The sequence below is a fragment of the Myotis yumanensis genome, unplaced genomic scaffold (assembly GCF_028538775.1).
Source record: "Myotis yumanensis isolate MYYU_CA2020_CCGP unplaced genomic scaffold, mMyoYum1.0.hap1 SCAF_12, whole genome shotgun sequence".
NCBI lineage: Eukaryota > Metazoa > Chordata > Mammalia > Chiroptera > Vespertilionidae > Myotis > Myotis yumanensis.
The window spans coordinates 28,494,027-28,509,920 of NW_027223763.1; the positions used below are offsets into that span (position 1 = coordinate 28,494,027).

The window sequence follows — 15,894 nt, forward strand, 5'->3', positions numbered from 1 at the left end:
GATTTCCCTCTGCTTCCCTTCCCCTTCCCTCACGCCCCTTCAGCAGCTGAGAGAGGGGGAAGGCTCAGGGGCAGAGCCTCAGGTCCCTTTGAGAAATACACTGAGTGGCCAGATTGTTATGACCACCCCATCAGTACAATGAAGTGAATTAGTTATGCAAATAATAATAAAACCTTGAGAGTATTTGCTTAGGAAGTTTTCAATATTCAGTATTTTTGGAAGTGTCAATGAAGTACTGATGGGCTGGTCATAATAATCTGGCCACTCAGTGTAGAGCGCCCCCTGTGGGAGTGTGGGAGGGTGACCTCCAGGAGCCTGTGGCTGGAGGAAAATCATTAATTAAATCAAACGAAGGAACATATGTTTTCTGTGGATTTTGTGTCAAGGTCATTAGTGTTGCTGGCAGGTGTGACTTTCTTCCCACAGTGGAGCTGAAACAGACCCCACCCTCCCCTGAGGGAGGGGACCAGGCCCAGGGGAGGCAAGCACCCAGCCTGGCTCAGTTAACATGTCCTCAGTAGAGTCCAGAGCAAGCGACACAGCTCACCCCAGAGTGAGAAATGGCTTCATTTTAAATGTCCACATTGCCCGGAAGTGCACACATAACCATATAAAAATCATTTTTATTAAAATATAAAAGTTTTCCAATATATTGCATTGAAGACATTTATATAAAAAAAGCAATTGCAACGAACATGCTACATTGGCATTGAGATATTCTGAAAGCTTAAGTGCCCACGTTTAAACAACATTTTGGTATAATAAGCATATCCTTATATATTTCAGAGGGTACATATAATACTGAAAAAATACTTCATGTAAAATCTAAGATTATGTGCATACAAAAAAGTATTACACTGAATAGCTTATTTCAAACTGTGAAACATTCAAAGTATTCAATTTCTTAGACAACATGCAAACATTTTAACATTTAGATTGACATTTTAAATATATAAACCATAATTCTTTATAATTTTATATCAGAAAAGAAAGTCAGACAGAACACATATCTACATTGTGCATGCCACAAACGCAAATGTGTCTTCAAAACGGAAAGTACTGGGTTAGTACACATGATTGTCACTTTACAAATATGGCTATTCACCTTCTTCATAATACAATAGGAAAACCATGTATTATTTACATGAGCTACTAATTATTTCATTTTTTGGCAATTATTTAAGTAGCAGCAATTGGTTTAAAGACTGATGTTTAAAAATTCTAAATTTTCCTTGATGAATACTGAAGAATATACATCTGGTTAACATAAAGATGCACAATGCAAGATGCTTTGATGCGATAGCTCTCCTCCCTTTCACCAAAGTCACAGACACATGCTTGTAACCACTGAGACTGTGATTCCATTTCGTTAGCTTGCTTTTGCTTGTCACAATAGATGGGTTCCTAAATTAAATGCTGTAAGTTAAGGCTGCCTGATGATCTACATGATAGTTCCAAAGATGCTTTATCACCATCCCATGCGTTAATGCAGGGGCTCTTCACTGTGCCCCCAGCTTCTACACAGAGTAGGCTATTGTCTGTAAACACACACACAAACACTAGGGGGCCCTTAACACTTACAGGAACTCTAACATGAAGTTCCTGTGACACAAAGCCCACAGTCGAGTGAGTTATCTTTCTAAAAAGTGACAATGTCATTCATCAGTGACATTGAACATATTTTAGTGAGGGACCCACCTAATGAGCAACCTGTAAATTGGAAGGCAGTGATCCACCAGAAGAAACATCCTCTTTTCATTAGTATTTGGAGGAAAATTTTTGAACATTTATAAAAAGAAAACAAAACCCCTACTAATATTGGCAGATTAAAAAAAATACTGTGTGGTGAACAGAGGTGATGAATGCTTTGACCTGGCCACTCTCCAACTTGGAACCTGCATGCAGGAAATTAGACTGAGGAACATTCTGCACGTCTCATGGGCAGTCAGTTATGTCCTAGACTATGTGCAAGGCGAAGCCCAGAGTGAGGAGGAAGAGGCCGGAGTGGCAGGGAGCTCCGGCCCGGACACCGGCCGATGGCATGCTGCTGGAGACCTGCACCTGAGAAATGATGAGGGCAGAGAGAGGGACGTGGGACGCCAGGGTAGGGCTGTCGGCGTTGATAAGGGATTCGATCTTCTCGGCTTCTCTATTGCAGGCCTCAATCTGGGAGAGGAAAATCATGTTCTCTTACTATAAAACCACAGAACCCACGAAAAGGTCAAGTCAAATTCCACATCTACTCCAACACAGGGAATGTGCTTTCACTTTGTCTTTTTCTTAGCAAAGTAACATTTAATTATGGTCTTAATTCATTACATAAATAATAACAGCATCAATGGAAATCAAATCAGAAATGAAAGGATCCACAATGCCACTGTCCCTTCTTTTTCCACAATCCTGTCACTGCTTATCCACATTCAGACATTAGCTTTCATGGTTAAACACAGTCACAGGGAACGGACTTTCATGCCTGTTCACACATCTAATTGCTGAAGGAGCAATTAGAGGCAAGTAATTAGGCTGAACGAACTTTCTAATGATGGCAGTTTAGAGGCCGCTTGTATTTCCCCCTTCGCTTGGGCCCTCACTATTTTGATGCTGAAACTTGGGGGTCTATGTGAGTGAGGTTCACCTCGATATTGTGGGGAAGAAAAACTGGGGCCCACAAGACCAGCTCCTCCTCCCCAGTGGGAGAGCACAGACTCAGGAGACAAGAGTCTGTTCTGCTTTGTCACTGTGCGACCTGCCACTCCCTTGCCTCCCTGGGCCCAGCTGCCTTGTCTGTAGGATGAGCAGATGCATTCCATCTGCCCACAGTTAGAGTGACAGCATCTCAAGCTCTCCCCTCCCCGACTCAGCATTCTGCTGTCAAATGTGTACCTGGCCCATCACCTGGCAAAGTGCTCGCGGGTGCAGCTCTGTCCCTCAGACACCGCCAGCTTCTCCCTCCTGCCCTGCCGAAATGCCTCCTTCCCTCTCCTCACCACCTGATCCTCCCCATGCTGGTCTGTGCCCACCCCCTGCCAAGTCCACCAAACTTGAAGTTGACAAGATGCCGCACAACTGTATGCTGAACCTCACCTGCAGAGCTTTGGGATAATGATCGACAGGAATGATCAGGATCACTATTTCGGATTCAATGCTGAAGTATCCAAATACGTCACACTGTGGGACGGACACGTGCATGCGGATTTTCTGAAGTATGTCCAGAACCGTTATTGGCTTTTTGTTCGTTACCTAGAAAGAGAAAATAAATTTCTATTATCAGAAAAAAAGAACTCCTCATTACTGCCTAAGCCAAGGGGCTGTTTTGGCCAAGGAACCCGTCAGTGCAGGGCCCTGCAGCTGGATTTGAAGTTGATGCTGATGAGGTTTTGCCTGACTTGGAGGTCTGTAGCTAAAATAAGCACTCGCACCAGAAGCACTGCTTTAAAGTGACTGTTCTGAGGACAATGGGGAGATGGGGGTAATTTCGCGGCAGTGACAGGCACTGGCTGCTACATGTCTGGGAGCCCTGTTTCCACCTGCTTTGTGTACCTGTACTTCAATTATTCATTCGTTAACAGTGGGCAGTAAAAGCGATGGCACAGAAAAAGAAAAGAGGCAGAACTCTCACGGGATGGTGGCTGGCTCTGGAAGCAGCCCACAGGGGAATGGGGCCGTGAGAGGGCAGGCAACCCCGAGACCATCTGGCAGCTACCAGTCTCTGGCCGCCTGGTTCTGCCTCTAGCCCTAACCTGCTTCCTGTGCCAGGAAGGGACCTTTCCCAGAAAGGCTCGGGCTGTGCTGCCCGGAGCAAGGTCGCCACCCAGCCAGGGTGAGGAAGGGAGCCTAGGATCGGGAGCCAGACAGCTGGAGTTCAAACCCTCGTTTCTCCGCTTAGAGCTGAATGGCCTCAGGCAAGCTGCTTCTCTGCAAATCAGTCTCTTCATCTATAACTGGGACAACACACTCTACTCTGAAGGGTTACAGCGGTTTACCAATAAGGTTTCCCCCCAGCATATAAAGCCACTTACCTTGGCAATTGTATCCAGTTTTTCTTTGTCAAATAAAACTCTTAACATCCCAGCACATAATGGGCAACAAGCACCTGTGCAACAGAAACCATGTCATCTGTGGTCAGAATGAACCAAGAACACAAAACAGTTGGGGACAGGACCAACCCTTCGCTCTGTGCTGGGAGAGTTGCAGCTGGCCTCCCTGATGACTGCACTTTAGGTCCCCTGACCAACCCGGGGTCTTACAATCTACACATTTACCCAAATCCTTCCTCCATCCCCGCTTCACCCTTTACCACTTCTCAGGGTGAGGGGCTGTGGTGTGAGGCAGCACAGAGAGACACGAAGCCTAGCCCTGCCTCGCCTCAGCCTCACTGTGACCCTGGGCAAGTGCTCTCCTGGGCTTTTGATTTCTACCTGCAAAACAAGGGAGCAGGAACTTCAGGGATTCCATAGGTGTTTAACTCTAATATAACTTTAAAAGTTATTTTAAACTATTAAAATAAAACCAACAGAATATCAGAACAAGGTCTCCAGGAGAAAGGGGGCTTCGGTTTACTCACTGCTGAGCCCCCAGTGCCTAGAAGAGGATCTGGCACATAGTGGAAGCTCAAAAAACAATTGATGAATTCATGGGTGGAGGAATGGACTTGCTGGTCTGTGCACTAATCTGTTCTGACTCGGGATAAAGTCTCTTCTGCCTGCTCTGTTTAACTGAAGAGTAAGAGACTGTAAGGGAAGTTGTTTAAGAAAACTGTTATCGCTTATAATAGTCTTTTTACAAGACTTCCTCCATTATATGCAACTAAAACAACTAAATTGGATCCTAAGGCCAATCTAAGACAATAACTGTCTTTTGTTTTTCTCCTGGACCATGTGGGTTAGGCCTTCTCTCAATTTCAAATGTTTGTGTTCATCAAAACTACTTCAACTATTCATTCGTTAATTACTAATTCTTTGTTCATTAACTTTATGGTAATATATATTTTAAAAAGTAAACATTATGCATTTGAACAAATAATCATAATTTTAGTAATTAAATACTGCTTTATCTGTTTACATATAGGTGTTCGGTATGAGATTTTGCTTGAAAAAAGTTGGCCGTATTGTTTTAAAACCACTGGACCAGATGATGTCTAAGGTAATCCACAGCTTTTTAAGGTCAACCCAGAGTTATGTACCTAATCAGTATCAGGTAGAGTTAAGATTTTTTTTGAAATTTTTAAATAAGCTCGTAACTCTCTCCTCAGGGACTCACTGTCTGGAGGCAGATAATCAAGGCTTCCCAATCCCGCCCCTGCCCCACCCCACCCCACATACCGGGTGGGATGATGGGTTTGCACTCAGCTGCCGAGAGCGAAGGACACTTCACAGCAGCACACTCCGTGACAGAACTGTGCTCTGAGAGGACCCCGACGGCCTGGCAGGGCCCATAGTAATCGACGGCCACGCGGTCCGAGTAGGCTGCGCACACGCTACTGTAGGTCTCCCCATTGTGCCCACAGACGGGCTCCGTGGCTCTGCAGAAGGGCTGAGGGCGAATAACCACACTTAGCCTGGAAACCTGTATGGTGTACTTTTCCTAACCGAGGCCACACAGTAGGTCTCCCTACTTTCAGGAAGGAGAAAAGATGCAGATATAAGTTCTGGGGACCCTCTTAATTAAGCTCCTGAGGTGGGCTCCACATGGTGGAGGGGGACAAGCGGGCTGTCCCAAAATGAACTGAGGAGATGACTGTTCTCAGCCATTCTGGGACTTGGTGCTCACTCGTGTGAACTGATAGGAGATAAAACTCCCATTCCCTCAGACTTCCATCATTCCAGAAGTGCCTGTTTGAAGAAAACAAAATCAATCTTCATGTAAATATGGAGGCTTTATCATTTCACACTTGGGTACGGGATAAGGAGAAGGAAGAGTGGAGAGATCCGTGGGGCAGAGAGACTCTAGATAAGCGGTTCTCAACCTGTGGGTCGCGACCCCTTTGGGGGTCCAACAACCCTTTCACAGGGGTCGCCTAAGACCATTGGAAAACACATATTGAATATATAATTACATATTGTTTTTGTGATTAATAACTATGCTTTAATTATGTTCAATTTGTAACAATGAAAATAATCCTGCATATCAGATATTTACATTACGATTCATAACAGTAGCAAAACTGCAGTTATGAAGTAGCAACGAATATAATGTTATGGTTGGGGGTCACCACAAAAATGAGGAGCTGTATTAAAGGGTCGCGGCATTAGGAAGGTTGAGAACCACTGCTCTAGATCCATTAGCAGGTAAGGACCCTGTGAGAGAAAAATAGCCAGGAAGAGGGCACAAGAGAAGAGAAGACTGGAACTCAATGTAGCAGGTATCAGAACACAAGCTCCCTGGGGAGACAAACTGAGGAAGGGATTTTCCTGACAATGAGGACCAGGAAATGAGGAGCAATCATGCCAGGTGTTAGCTGGCTGTGGGCAGAGGATTCCCGGGGAGAGGGGCCAGCACATAGATCAGTGGTGTGTGGGAAGCCTCAGTGGGGTTGTCCGTGAGGTTACTCTTAAAACATGAAAACATGAATACAGATTCCACAACCTTACAAGACACAAAGATAAACTGATATAAAAAGACACTGTCTTAGAGAAATTTCTGATTGATTTCAGCGATGTGATAGGGACTTCATTGGAAGAGTGTTTGGAAAAGAACGCTTTTCTTGGTTGTTTTAATGCCCATTCTTCCTGATTTGTTTTCCAGTGAGGGCCCACAGAACTACGGAAAGTGGAAATAGTGCTGACTCATGCCAAGGGGGGAAACTTTAAATTCTTTTCCTATAAGAAGCCACTCTCTTTCCTTGCTGGTACACTAGATGGGCAAAGGCACACGCACTAGCAAGGAAGTCCTCCGGAGTTGGGAGGAAAAGGCCGCCTGGGGATGGTTCCTTTTAGTAGAGGGCCGAGTTCTCTGGATGGGACAGGGTTCATAGAAGACCCTCGAGTGGTCTTCATCTGTAAAAGCAATTTTATCTCTGTGACTTGGGCTTGTCAGCTATACAACTGTACCTGGCACGGGCCTTTGTACAAGAGGCTCTTCCCTCGCTGGTACAAAGTGCAGAGATTGCTGTGCTCCATGTGGTTCGTGTCACAAACAGGATCTCGGACCTGGTCGCAGGTGAGCTGTCGTGGCAAACACTCGAACTGGCTACACCCAAATTTGTCAAAAGTCGTCAGGCAGACTTGTGGTCTGGGTATGCACCTGAAAAACACAAAGGTGCACCAGGAGCCAGGAAGGACTATGGGGAGGGGGCGGCAAAGCACTGACAAGGCCAGGAGATCGAGAGCACGAGTGAAACTGAAAACACCTCCTATCCCCACGAGCTTATGGAGAGCAGGAGAGTCGAGCACACACAGAGCAGGCTATCAGGTAGAAGAGCACACACAAAATGCTAACGGGAATCAGTCATCCTGACGAGGAGCCTGGAGAAAGCACGGGTGGCGTGGTCCCTGGCTGGAACCTGGAGGTTAAGGAGGGCTGCACTGGCCTGAAGGCTGAGGAAGCAGCATATGCAAAGGTGTGATGCTCAAGACTCTGTGGTGCTGGGAGGGGCAGGTGATCCTGAGGGCAGGAGCAAAGAATGCACAGGTAGGAATGGCATGACATGAGGCCATCAAGTGGGGCTGATGCTAGAGCCCTGTAGTCAATAATAAATGAAACATTTTCAGGGACTTAGTTTTTAGCTTGGCTAATATCAGTCTATCTTAAGAGGAGGCTTCTCAACATGTGCTGAAAAATTCAGGTTTCTGTGCTTACGAGGCTGGGGACCTGATGCTGGCTGGTTGCGAGTCCCTGAGAGAACGTCACTCCATGAAGCCAGGTTTTCCTAGAAACATCTGGACCTTGCTTCATTCTCAACTCCAGAACTAAGAGGGATTAGGGATGATGATTCTTTTCTTCTTTAGATTTTTCTGCTTCCCTCATTTCTATAAAGAGTATAACTTTCTACAGGAAGATAAAATGTTTAGCTTTCACTGGGTCTTTGAAGTAACAGATATACAAATATTAGTCTGTAAAACAAAAGAAGATAGTAGCCAGCATTATTTAATTTCAAAGGAAATTACTTCCATCCTTTTAGGGATAAGCCTCCTGCACTGAAACCACCACCACCACCATCACTACTGCTATGTATGGTTGTCTTTTCTTGTGGGATTGAAAATTAGATTGTGTGCAGTTATGGAAATTTAAGATATTTGAAGGGAAATAATGGAAAATAATATTTAGAACTTAATCACTTATTAACATGTAAGGAATGAGAACCAAGACCATCAGGAGAAACTTGGTAATTTTACAAAGAAAAACTTTTCAATTTGAATATCTATAATAATAAAAGCATAATATGCTAATTAGACCAGACAGCCGAACGACCTTCCGGATGACCTTCTGGACAAAGCCAGGACTGCAAGGGCTGAGCCCCTTGCATGAATTTCGTGCATCGGGCCTCTAGTAAAGAAATAAGAGGACCAATAAGAAAAGTTGAGAACTGGGGGGTAAATTAAACATGGGTTACTGTCTTGCTTACTGTTGTGACCTACCATTTAGGAATATGCCTGGTACATACTTTATGAAGGAATACTTTTTATTTTTTTAAACAATTATTTTTGAACAGATAATACAAGCCCATGGTGAAACTGAAAAAGTGTGAAATGGTATATAGTGAAAAATAAGTCTCTCTCCTATTTTTGTGTCCCAGTCACTGAGTGCCCTTCACCAGCAGCAAACACTATTACTAAATTTCCATAGAGGACATACCAATCCTCCTCCTAACCCGCTCTTGTATGGGAGTGCCTATTTCTCTATATTGTGTTATCAAACGGTTTTGTTTTTTTCAGAGTGGAAATCTTTTTTTTTCTTTTCATTTTTTTAATGGTTTAAAGTATTACATATAGTATTACATATGTTTCCTTGTTATCAAACTTTTTATCTTTGTCAATCTGGTAGATGGAAAATGGTACACCTTGGAGTTTTAATTTAATTTACATTTTGCTTAATATGAGGAAGGTTAAGCATTTTGGTAGATTAGTAGACATTCATCAAATTCATTTAATTTTCCTCCTGGGCACACATCTAGATTACGTTTCTTAGTCTCCCTGGCAGGCAGTTGTGGCCAAGTGACTGAGTTCTAGACAATGGAATGTGCTGGAAGTGGAGATGAATGCCACTTTTAAACCTGGCCCATAAAAGCTTCTCAGGAGCAATCTCCATCACCTCCCTTCTCTCATCGACTGGCCTGATGCAGAAGATACAGAGGAGGACTAGGAGGCTGGAGGTCAGAGCTGGCAGAGTCACTAGACGGAAGGATCCTAAGTCTCTGAGTCACCACGTGGAAAGCCACCTGCTGAACATCCAAATGGACTGTATTTGAACTTCTGTTATGTTAAAGTGATGATACTTTGGGGTTTATATACAGTAGCTAGAGTTACTCACCCTAACTATTAAAAACATCTTTTATTTTTATTTATTGATGAGAGAGAGAGAGAGAGAGAGAGAGAGAGAGAGAAAGAGATCTTGTTCCACTTATTTACACATTCATTGGTTGATTCTTGTATGTGCCCTGATCGGGGATCAAACCCGCAACCTTGGTGTATCGAGAAAATGCTGATTCAAAGAGCATGTGTATTTCAAACCTTGGACAACACTAAGCAACTGAGCTACCTGGCCAGGGGTAAAAGCACCTTTTCAAGAGTTCAAGAACTATTTGTTACTTCTTTTTCTATGTTTATGTCCTTGGTCCATTTTTCTATTAGGTTATCACTCTTTGCCCATTTTTATATTAGACTGTTGATCTTTTTCACATTGATTTGTAAGGACTCTTATATTATAAGGACATCGGCCCATTCTCTGTGATATTCTTCCCAGTTTGTTATTTGTCTGTGACCATGAAGAACATTTTCATTTTCATATAGCTGCATTTTTCAATCTTTTATGTTGATTTTGTATTATACCAGTGATGGCGAACCTTTTGAGCTCGGCATGTCAGCATTTTGAAAAACCCTAACTTAACTCTGGTGCCGTGTCACATATAGAAATTTTTTGATATTTGCAACCATAGTAAAACAAAGACTTATATTTTTGATATTTATTTTATATATTTAAATGCCATTTAACAAAGAAAAATCAACCAAAAAATTAGTTCACGTGTCACCTCTGACACGCGTGTCATAGGTTCGCCATCACTGTATTATACTCAGAAAGGACATCCCACTTTTGAGATTTTATACATTTTTTAATTATAAAACCAAGATAATCTATTAGAAAGATTAGCAAATAGAGGAAAACAAACAAGCAGATACTAAATAACCCTCAATTCTACCTCCCAACACAACTATATTATCCTTTTGGCTTACTACTTTATCTTTTTTTCTTTTTTAATGCATAGCACTCTGTCTTCGTTCCATAGGAACTTTATGGCCTTAGATTTCATGGTATAAACTTTGCCAGATGGGCAACCAATTCCCTTTGCTATTTCTTTTAACACATCAGAAACTTTTCCTCTCCCTCCATACTGCACAGAGTTTGAAGGATGGAGAGAGGCAACTGCTTATTTCCCACAAAGTCCTTCCTAAGGAAAGGACTGTGGCACTGGGATGTGCCCTGCTCGGGCCCATGCGGCGGCCAGTGAAGCCCCATTCCAGAGGCTGCAACCTCAGAGCCAGCAGGACACTTGCCCTGTGGCCACCACATGCAGAAATCCACGAAGGGCAGGTCAACTCTACCCTGAGCTCATGAGAAAACTGCAGAGAAAGGGCCCCTACCAAATAATTTCAAATAATACTGAAGTTGCATTTTCCAGAGATTTCTCACATTCAGTTCCTAAAATGGAGGTAGGTAAGTAAAAGCAAATTTCCCATTATTATAGGGCATAAATAGTAAATAATTAGAATACATTCATTTCTCTCATCTCATGTTACCCCTCCTGCCTCACACTTTCTGTTTCAGTTTTTACAAAACTGTTCTATAGCTCCCAGCATAGACTGTGCTATCTCATGGCCAGCAGTCAGGATCTTTGCTCTCTCTGCCTTCACTGCAACACCATCTTTCCTCCAGTGTAAACCTTGCCTGCAATGTCCCACTCATCTTCCCAGACGAATGTCACATCGTAGAGGCTTTCTTGGCTCCCCCAGGCTGCACCAGCTGCTCCACTCCCAGGCCCCCAGTTACACGGCAAGTTACCAACCAGCTTTCCATGGCTCTTGCCCTCCAGACTCCCACCAGGGCAGAGACCTTCTGAATTCATCTTTGTATTTTCATTGTCTGTACATACAGGATGCTCATCTTCAGTTAAAAGGATGAGGAGCCATTTGACTTACCTTTGGTTTTTTGGGCAGGGGTTAGGATTACATGGGTCTTTTGAGATGCACGATCCGAACTCAAACTGCTGGTCCTGGAGGCCCACACAGCGAGCAATGCACGCACTGGGGTAGGTGCGTCCATTCTGCCCACACACGGGGACAAACTGGTCTGCACAGTTACAGGGCAGTCCTGAAGAGAGGAAACAGTCTCAAGATGTGGACTTGTATATGCCCCTTTCCCGGATATTTCCTTAGGAAGGCACACCACTAACAATCAGTAGAGGTCTCATGTTAAGATAGATTGAAAATTAAGTTTAAAAAAACTTGCCCTACAATCTCTGAAAGGCAGCAGGCTCTGAAAAGCCATTTGCTGAATAATGGCTTTCCTTTGTACCATTTATTGCCAGATAATTGAGGGCCCCCAGACTTTGATGCTAGGGTTAGAGACCTCTATAAACAAAGGTGTAGGTAGAAAAAGTAAAGAATGTTCCTCCCAATCTGGAGTATAAAATCTAGAATTTAGAAGTTTAAAGTTTGGCTTGGGGGATTTCTAGAAGGTACCCACCTTGGATTTTAGGTAAGCAGAATATGGACCAACAAGTACAAAAAACAAGACAAAGTAGAGAAGGTTATAACTCCTCATATAGGTTCTTCCCGTCTCCTTCTGGAAGGGGGAGAACAAGGTAAGTCGGGAAATTATTGTAGTTTTGAGGCTTAAGAATTTTTATGAATGTCTCTCTCTCTGAGTCATGTTTGGACTGGAACACTATCTGGGTACCAAGAAATGTGCATTTTGGGGCCAGTAAAATCTCCTGAGAGTCTGCTAGCTAAATAGTCATGAACTTAATTTATCCCAGGACATGAGGGGCTGCAGGGAAAGGGGTCCTGCTAATTGTAAAGTCCATCTTTCAAAATCATTTAGATGTAAGCAAATACATAAATAAGTAAATGTCTCCCGGCTACATCTTTAGTTCACTCTTCATTCCTATGGAAGTTTCATGGTTTTTCTAAGCAGAATTATTGTCCTTAGCAGAGCAGAGCAGAGTAGATAAAGGATAATAATAAATAAAGAACAACAATTAGCAATGAGGGCTGGTGCTTATTAGGGTTCATAGAGGATGGGGTGGAGTTCATCTTGCCTATACTTCCCCTTCAGTCTGCTGTTCAATTCTTATTTCCAATGTGCTGGAGATACAATGTAGGTAAACCCTATCCTGTTCTCCCCAACCCCACTCCAGGGAAAGAAAAATCAAATAGTAGTAGCAGTATGAAACAAGACAAGGGCAACCACCTGGTTCCTCTTTACCCAGAACCAGCAGTATTTCAGATCTGGGAAAAAGCAGAGGCCAATAGATGCCAGTAGACTGTGCTGCTGCTGTTGACAACTGCAGCTTCATCTCAAGAAAAGAGCATCTCATCTCACCAACATTTTCACCTACTGTAGCTGGTGTGAGCATTCCAGTAGCAGAAAGCACAGGAAAGTCAAGAAAGTAGTATTCTTAATTGTGTTTGTTCAGAAAAATTCTTGTCTCAAAATTAAAACAATTTTCCAGGTTAACTTTTTGGAGAAATCCCTAAGGAAACCAGTGGAAAGAACCCATGTGAGGAGTTTACAGCCTTCTGTCTTGTTTTTGGTATTACCCTTTAACTCCCCAGAAATCCCCCAAGCCAGATTTCAAACATCTAAATTCTAGATTTTATACACCAGACTGGTAGAAACAGTCTTTACTTTTCCTACCTATAGCTTATTTTATAGGAGTCTCTACTTATATGAACCAGTGGGCTAAACTAAGGTAAGTCAAGGAATAAAGTGGTGAGCTTGGCTGGTGTTGCTCAGTGGTTGAGCAATGACCTATGAACCAGGAGGTCATGGTTTGATTCCTGGTCAGGGTACATGCCCGGGTTTCGGGCTCGATCCCCAGTGGGGGGCAGCTGATCAATGATTTTCTCTCCTAATTGATGTTTCTATCGCTCCCTCTCCCTTCCTCTCTGAAATCAATAAAAATATATTTTTAAAAAAGAAAGTGGTGAGAAAAGCATCAGAACAGAAACAAACATAGAAAATACAGACATTTTAGATCATGACCATACTTGCAGGAGTAAATGGGGTATTTTAGCAGGTAGAAAAGTTCCATTTAACTAAAACCATCCCAATCACTGACTGACCCTGTTCTTTTTGCATGAAATTCCAGAATATTAGTGCTGGAAGGGCCCTAAGAAACCATTTTGTTTAATGCCTTCAATCCATAGAGGAGGAAACAGATCCAGAGAGGGAAAGTATCTTGCTCTCATAAATACAGATTATGCACTCATTTTACTGTGTATTTTTGCAATTGAGGCAAGACCAGAGAAGCTGCCCGGAAGGAAAAATGGGTACAAAGGGAGGCTGGCCTGCCGAGGACCGCTCTCCGTGACCACGGTTACCTGTGAAGGTGCGCCGGTCATCTTCTGAACTGTGTTCACTGAGGCACAGGCGGGTAGAGCACACCAAATTGCCAGCAAAACAAGAACAAACATTGCAGTCGATATTAAAGGATGTTCCATGACCTGAGAGAAATAAAATGTTGTTCCATATCATGCATTTATAAATAATCATAAATTTAAAGTTTAATAGTTTTAAAATAGAAGTTCTTGAAAATTGACTTCTGAATATACAATTTGGGAGTTAAATCTGTATATTTATATTTATATTTGTGTATTTCTCCCCCTCCCTCTCCCCCAAAGCCCTAACGGGCTGGTCTCACCAGACTGCTCCCTATTCTCTGAGAATGTTTCTGGCTGCTCTTCTGCCTCAAATGCTCTCCTCCTTCTGGACCAGCTCATCTCTCCAGGACCAGCCCTGATGCCACCTTTGGACCACAGATTCTCCCAATGCCCTTGCAGAAATAACTGGCTTCTTGAAGAGTGCTTGGTTTGCTACTTTTTGTGGCTCAAATTCTCTCCCCTCTTATCAAGGAAAGCATGACCTCAATCCCTCATCTCAATCTCAGCTCCACAAGGCACTAGTATGCTCTTTTGTATAGAATAGATATTAATCAGTGAAAGTTTATGGAAGGAAGGAATTTGTTTATCCTTAGATATTTTCTGTGATACAAAGTACCTACTTGACATTTTTTTTTTTAGCTAAGCAGAATATGAACTAAATGCTCTAGGGCAGAAATTTGCAAGCCAAGAGCACTCTTTTTTCAAATAAGATCTCATACATAACACTTAGCATAGTGCATGGCATACAGTTAAGAGTTCAGTAAGTGTTAATTATTATTAGCTTTTAGTCCTTTCTTGAGGAGGCTTCTAAGAGAACTCCTCAGAAGTCCTGGTGTCCTTGTATAGTTTGAAAAATCTGCCCTGGAGTATCTGATTTGTAGACTTTGGTGAGAATCCATTCAATGTTCTTCCTACAAAGTTAAGATAACTAATCTCATATTAAAAACAAAAAACAAATAAATACAGTTCAAGACTCACTTTTTCTTTTTCCTCCAACAATACAAGACTTCTGAAGGTCTATACAGTGCATCTCCATGCAGTTTTCTAAGAGTCCACTATGTCCACATGAACAAATTTTATAACAACCAACTTCCGAACCTGCGGACGATGGCACCTGGATTAGTGTCCCTTGACGGACGATGAAATCAGAGGCTTCTCCCAATTTGCAACCTGTATAAACAAAAATTAGCTGAGAGAGATGGTATTGTTCTATGATACTATTTTATGCATTAGATACATTTCACATAAGTCTTATAGGTTCTGTGTGTCTATTAAAGATTAAGAGACTTTTTCACCTAAGTAAGTAATTGTTTTGGTTCACTGGCCAAAAACATATTCTCGCAAACAAAAATTCCATGTTCTGTGAGATGGTGGTGATTAAGGACCTATATCCCAAAGTTGCTATATTCTGTTTAAAATTGCTACAAGATATGTAGTTTTTTTATTTTGGGAGGCTTATCAAAGATATTTTAAAATCACAGATATTTTTAAAATAGAGTATAAAAACTGATAGTATTTTTAGAATAATCTTGGTCACGAAACTTTTAGTGATGGAATGTAAGTATACCTTAACTTTTAAAAGAAGTTGAATATTTGATTGGGCTTAAGGGAAACCCATTAATTTCAAATTTTAACAAGATTTGTTATGACTCTATAGCTGGCATAATATGGTATTATACCAATATTATAGATGATCCTTTGAGACATCATGCTTATTTAATTTTATCTTTTGTTCCTTTTTATTTTACAAACATTTAAAAATGTTAAGTCTAACATGATATAGAAACATTTTCAATTGGGAAATAAATAAAAGAAAGCACAATGTTGCCCCAACTATATTCTAAAGGAACCGACAAAGAGCTAAAGACTACCAAAATTCTATGGGATAAAAAATGTTCTGCCTTAAAGTCATATACATTTCTATACAACATTAAATTTATGGAGTTGCCCTAGATGGTTTTGCTCAGTGGATAGAACATCGGCCTGCGGACCCAAGGGTTCCGGGTTTGATTCCGGTCAAGGGCACGTACCTCAGGTGCAGGCTCCTCCCTGGCCCAGGCCCTGGTGCAGAAGGCAA

General features: G+C 42.3%; 1 protein-coding gene across 2 annotated transcripts in view; it reads right to left on the reverse strand.

Annotated features, from left to right (window-relative positions):
- Window positions 1-611: 611 nt before the first annotated feature.
- Window positions 612-15,894, reverse strand: part of RECK (reversion inducing cysteine rich protein with kazal motifs) — a 64,971-nt gene continuing 49,688 nt past the window's right edge. For both annotated transcript variants that reach the window (XM_070431209.1, XM_070431210.1), the window contains 8 exons: window positions 14,796-14,987; window positions 13,758-13,880; window positions 11,352-11,523; window positions 7,050-7,242; window positions 5,322-5,532; window positions 4,020-4,093; window positions 3,085-3,240; window positions 612-2,166 (listed from right to left, as the gene is read on the reverse strand). In XM_070431209.1, coding sequence (XP_070287310.1) covers window positions 1,957-2,166; window positions 3,085-3,240; window positions 4,020-4,093; window positions 5,322-5,532; window positions 7,050-7,242; window positions 11,352-11,523; window positions 13,758-13,880; window positions 14,796-14,987 — 1,331 coding nt within the window. In that variant the 3' untranslated portion in view covers window positions 612-1,956. The remainder of the gene's footprint in view (window positions 2,167-3,084; window positions 3,241-4,019; window positions 4,094-5,321; window positions 5,533-7,049; window positions 7,243-11,351; window positions 11,524-13,757; window positions 13,881-14,795; window positions 14,988-15,894) is intronic.